At 41.3% G+C, this 5,939-nt stretch overlaps 1 protein-coding gene across 2 annotated transcripts; it reads right to left on the bottom strand.

Moving 5' to 3' along the window:
- Positions 1 to 972: 972 nt before the first annotated feature.
- Positions 973 to 4,993, bottom strand: ZNF121 (zinc finger protein 121). 2 transcript variants are annotated; one of them, XM_023197464.3, is made up of 4 exons: positions 4,970 to 4,993; positions 4,652 to 4,732; positions 3,446 to 3,521; positions 973 to 2,463 (listed from the first exon to the last, which is right to left on the bottom strand). In XM_023197464.3, exons 3-4 carry the CDS (start codon positions 3,446 to 3,448, stop codon positions 1,294 to 1,296), a joined length of 1,173 nt encoding a protein of 390 aa, XP_023053232.1. In that variant the 5' UTR covers positions 3,449 to 3,521; positions 4,652 to 4,732; positions 4,970 to 4,993; the 3' UTR covers positions 973 to 1,293. The 2 variants fall into 2 exon arrangements, with proteins under 2 accessions (XP_023053232.1, XP_026311359.1); XM_026455574.2 differs by lacking the exon at positions 4,970 to 4,993 and having other exon boundaries at positions 3,446 to 3,557; positions 4,652 to 4,708.
- Between the last annotated feature and the right edge of the window lie 946 nt (positions 4,994 to 5,939).

Genomic DNA, 5,939 nt, shown 5'->3' with positions numbered 1-5,939 from the left:
CATGAAAAAACTTGAACAGATGAGAGGTTGCTTTGTATAGATGAGCAAAGAAAGTGGTTTCCTGAAATGAAATCTACTCCTGGTGAAGATGCTGTGAACACTGTTGAAATGACAACAGATTGATCAAGCAGTGGCGAAGTTTGAGAGATTGAGTCCAATTCTAAAAGAAGTTTCACTATGTGTAAAATGTTATCAAACAGCATCGCAGGCTACAGAGGAGTTTTTCATGTAATGAAGAGTCAATCAATGCAGCAATCTTCACTGCTGTCTTATTTTAAGAAACTGCCACAGCCACCCTGACCAACAGCCATCAACACTGAGGCAAGACCTACTACAAGCAAAAAGATTACAACTCGCCAAAATCTCACATGATCATTAGCACTTTTTGGCAATAAAGTATTTTAAAGTAAGGTACTTTACTTAGACGTAACACAACTGCACACAAGAGACTACCATATGATGTAAACCTAACTTATATGCACTGGGAAACCAAAACATTTGTATGATTCGTTATTGTGATACTCGCTTTATAGTGGTAGTCTGGAACCAAACTCGCAATATCTACAGGGCATGCCTGTATCTTGTACCAATAGGGTTTCTCTCCATTGCAACATCTTACATACTTAGAAAGGCCTAAGGAAATAATGAGGGCTTTCTGTGTTTCCTATATTGTATGGCCCCAGGGTGAGTTCTCAAATGTTGGATTGTGATCACAATCCAATCGCTTGAGAAGAGAAGAATGTGTATTAACAACAACGAAAAAAAAAAAAAAGGCTGGGTGCAGTGGTTCATGCCTGTAACCCCAGCACTTTGGGAGGTCAAGGCAGGTGGATCACCTGAAGTCAGGAGTTCAAGACCAGCCATGGCCAACCCCATCTCTACTAATAAAGTACAAAAATTAGCTGGGCGTTGTGGAGGGCGCCTGTAATCCAAGCTACTCAAAAACTGAGGCAGGAGAATCGCCTCAACCCAGGAGGCAGAGGTTGCAGTGAGCCGCGATCATGCCATTGCATTCCAGCCTGGATGATCACAAGAGCAAAACTCTGTCTCAAAAAAACAAAACAAAACAAACAAACAAAAAAAAATCCAATGGCGCCCTAACATTCCTAAAATTCATGGGGGACACAAAGAGTACAAGTTCTTTCATGTCTTCAAAGTGAATGGGGATAACTGAAGGCCTCCCCACATTCTTTGTACCAATAAGATTTCTCTTCAGTGTGAACTCAAATGTGGTAATTATGGTATGAGAAATTCCTAAAAGATTTCCAAATTCCTTACATTCAGAGTTTTTCTTCAGTGTGTTTTTAAATGTTTAGTAAGTAAATAAAATCTATTGTAGGCTTTCCCACATTCGTTACATATATAGGGTTTCTCTCCAGTGTGAATTCTAACATGTTTCTGTAGGTGTGAAGAAGCACGGAAGGTTTTCCCACATTCCTTACATATATACGGTTTCTCTCCAGTGTGAGTTCTTATGTGTTCGATGAGTTGTGAAGATGTAGCAAAGGCTTTCCCACAGTCCTTACATTCATAGGGCTTCTCTCCAGTATGGATTTTTACATGATTATGTAAGCTTGAGGAAACAGTGAATGCTTTCCCACACTCCTTACATTTATAGGGTTTTATTCCAGTGTGAATTCTAAAGTGATTCTTAAGGCATGAAGAGCTTCTGAAGGATTTTCCACATACCTTACATTCAAAGGGCTTCTCCTCTGTGTGAGTTTTAAAATGTTCAGTTAGTAGATAAAACCTATTGTAGGCTTTCCCACATTCGTTACATTCATAGGGCTTCTCTCCAGTGTGTATTCGTACATGTTTAGTAAGGCCTGAGCGCCCAGCGAAGGCTCTTCCACATTCCTTACATTGATAAGGTTTCTCTCCAGTATGAATTCTTACATGTTCAACTAGGTGTGAAGAAACAGTGAAGCATTTCCCACATTCCTTACATTCATAGGGTTTCTCCCCAGTATGGGTTCGCATGTGACTATTAAGATATGAAGAATATCTAAAGAATTTTCCACATTCCTTACATTCGTAGGGTTTTTCTACAGTATGCATTTTAACAGACACAGCATGGCTTGTGGAGTAAGTACAAGCTCTCCCACACTGCTTCTGTTCATAGAGTTTTTCTCCATTGTGAGTTATCCTATTTGCCTGAAGATGTGACTGATCAACAAAGGCTTCCTCACAGTCACTGTATTCAAAGGATTTGTCTCCTATCCACGTCCTCTGGTGAACATTTGGTGGCAGGCTGAAGGCTTTTCTGCACTGATTCAACACAGAAAGCGTCTCTCCAGTAGGGGCACTGTTGTGTAACATGGGAAAGTTTTCTCCATACTCATCACAGTCATAAGTGTCCCCTGTATTTTCAGTTCCCATGTGTGCATTAAGGCATGAGTGTTCACTGAAGAGTTCTCCATTTTCCATAAAGTCACAGAGTTCCTCTCCATTGTGGATTTCTGCCTGTTAATAAAGGGTGAATGATGATTAAAAGATTTTTCAGACTTATCAATAGATTTTACCCATCTGAAATCAGACACATTATTATTATAATTTTTGCCATTTTCATTACATGAATACAGTTGCTGCCCCATGGATTTTTTACAAGTTGAATGAAGAAAACCTGCAAGAACCCTGTGCCATTTGCTCTAAGAACCTTGAAATAATTCCTATATATTTTCATGAAATTGTTTTTATTATCTATCTAGCTACATATGTGATAATCTGTACTTGTGAGAATGCTGAAGCACCAAGTTTTAAGATAGAATTAGGGTATCCCCAAATTCATTATGAGTATCCCTCTACAGCAGAGGTCCCCAACCTTTTTGGTACCAGGGACCAATTTCATAGATGACAATTTTTCCACAAACAGGGGTGGAATGAGGGTGGGATAGGGACGGTTTCAGCACGATTCAAGAACATTACATTTACTGTGACTTTATTTCTATTATTATTACATTGTAACATATAATGAAATAATTATACAACTCACCATAAAGTAGGATCAGCAGGAGACCTGAGCTTGTTTTCCTGCAACTAGACAGTCCCATCTAGGTGACGGGAGACAGTGACAGATCATCAGGCTCATAAGGAGCACACAATCTAGAACCCTCACATGGGTGCTTCACAGTAAGGTTTGTGCTTCTATGAGAATCGAATGCTGCTACTGATCTGACGGGCGGAGTAATAAGACAGGCAGTAATACGAGTGATGGGGAATGGCTATACATACAGATGAAGTTTTGTTCACCTGCCGCTCACCTCCCGCTGTGCATCCCAGTTCCTAACTCTAATAGAAACAGTGCCAGTGGGGACCCTTGCTCTAGAGACATTCCTCCTGCTTGAGTAAATATTACCTATCTCAAATATCTCTCATTTTTGCTGATTCTTTATAACTGAATTCCCAATCTTTTTTGAGTATGGTAAATAAGAAATCTTAATCTTACCATTTGTATGCCGTTTGCTGTTTTAAGCCAAAAAAAAGTTGTTGAAGTGCTGACACTTTGGTTTTAACTTGCCATTCTGAAGTAAAACAGAAAAAAACAAAAAAAATAGGGTCTGAGAACAAAACGGTAGGTTAAATAAGTCAGAATTATAAAGCTCATTTGTGTTTTTCATATTCAGCACACTCAAAAAAATTAAACAAACATAGATTAGAACAGTTTATCCATGACTAATATTTGGCAATCATAAGGACTTGGGGTCGAAACCTAGTAATTTATTTTTTTTTTTGAGACAGAGTCTCACTCTGTCACCCTGACTGGAGTGCTGGAGTGCAGCGGCGTGATCTCGGCTCACTGCAACCTCCGCCTCCTGGGTTCGAGCGATTCTCCTGCCTCAGCCTCCCAAGTAGCTGGGATTACAGGCATGCGCTACCACATTCGGCTAATTTTGTAATTTTAGTAGAGATGTGGTTTCTCCATGTTGGCCAGGCTGGTCTCGAACTCCTGACCTCAAAAGATCCACCCGCCTCAGCCTCCCAAAGTGCTGGGATTACAGGCATGAGCCACCACGCCCGGCAATTTAGTAACTTTTTAAACAATTTTTTCTATAGAAATTAAATGAGATAATGAACAGAAATAGTATTATTAGGGAAGGAAAGTAGAAATGATCTGGATAAAGAGCACACGTTAAAGTCATAAGCAGGCTGGGCGCGGTGGCTCAAGCCTGTAATCCCGGCACTTTGGGAGGCCGAGACGGGCGGATCACAAGGTCAGGAGATCGAGACCATCCTGGCTAACACAGTGAAACCCCGTCTCTACTAAAAAAAATACAAAAAACTAGCCGGGTGAGGTGGCGGGCGCCTGTAGTCCCAGTTACTTGGGAGGCTGAGGCAGGAGAAAGGCGTAAACCCGGGAGGCGGAGCTTGCAGTGAGCTAAGATCCAGCCACTGCACTCCAGCCTGAGACTCCGTCTCAAAAAAAAAAAAAAAAAAAGTCATAAGCAAAAAGATATAAGAGGAGATCATTTGCAAAATCACATGGAAGTCTGGGTTAGATGAAGAGGAGAAATACGGAAAGTTGAAGATACACTAAAACTTCCAAGTCCAATGGTCCCATGTTCTGTGACAAAGTACATCTTTTAAATATATCTTCATTATGCTTCCCAACATACTGAACTTATCATTGACTAGGAATGTTCTTCACACTCACCTTGGAGAACTCCAGGTGGCAATGTGCTCAACTTTTCCTCCTCCTCCTCCAGTCAAGAGAAAGACTGAGTTTGAACAGGTCCTGTACAGAGAGAAAGATACACCAATGGAAGAGGCTTATGAAGGAAACGACAAACATAACCAAGAAAAAATAACTATATTTCTAAAGAGAGTAGTGAAACTACTTTAAAAGAGCTCAAATTTCATATATCTCATCTTGTTGTGCCCTGAGGAGACTGGTTATCTCTGACCAAATACCCACTATTCAAACTTAAATACACATTTAAAACCATTAAAGACTGGGCGCAGTGGCTCATACCTGTAATCCCAGAATTTTGGGAGACTGAGGTGGGAGAATCACCTGAGCCCAGGGAGGTTGAGGCTGCAGCGAGTCATGATTGTGCCACTGTACTCCCAGCCTAGGCAATAAAGTGAGACTCTGCCTCGAAAAAAATTAAATAAAAACCATTAAAACGTGTATACAAATAGGAAATAATGCAAGTGCAAAGAGAGATCATTATTTTGTTTTTTGGTTTTCTTTTGAGACACAGTCTCACTCTGTCACCCAGGCTGGAGTACAATGGCACGGTCTCGGCTCACTGCAACCTCCACCTCCCAGGTTCAAGTGATTCTCCTGCCTCAGCCTCCCGAGCAGCTGGGATTACAGGCACCCACCATCAGGTCTGGCTAATTTTTTTTTGTATTTTTATACAGACAGGATTTCACCACGTTGGCCAGGCTGGTCTTGAACTCCTGACCTCAGGTGATCCACCCACCTCAGCCTCCCAAAGTGCTGGGATTACAGGCGTGAGCCACCGTGCCTTGCCGACATCATTTTTTTTTTTTAAACAATATTGTCAATAGTTTGAATATTATGTCTTTTGTAGCTTTTTTAATATCATGGGTAGTATTACATCTCTCTCTCTTTTGTTTTTTTGAGACAGACTTTTGCTCTGTCACCCAGGCTGGAGTGTAGTGGCACAATCTTAGCTCACTGCAACCTCTGCCCTGCCCACCCTGGTTCAAGCAATACAAAAATTAGCCAGGTGTGGTGGCAGGTGCCTGTAGTCCCCACCACTCAGGAGGCTAAGGCAGGAGAATCGCTTTTACTCAGGAAGCGGAGTCTGCAGTGGGCCGAGATGGTGCCACTGCACTCCAGGCTGGGCAACAGATCAAGATTCCATCCAAAAAAAAAAAAAATCAGAGAGCTTCTTTAGGACACCCCTGAAATAAAGCTATTTCTTATGTTCTCAGGGCTGAAATTGTTATAATTAATGAGGCTCATATGC

Source organism: Piliocolobus tephrosceles, chromosome 21 (assembly GCF_002776525.5).
Source record: "Piliocolobus tephrosceles isolate RC106 chromosome 21, ASM277652v3, whole genome shotgun sequence".
NCBI classification, from domain to species: Eukaryota; Metazoa; Chordata; class Mammalia; order Primates; family Cercopithecidae; genus Piliocolobus; species Piliocolobus tephrosceles.
Note: the sequence above shows the minus strand (reverse complement) of the source record. Positions and strands in the feature narration are given on the sequence as shown.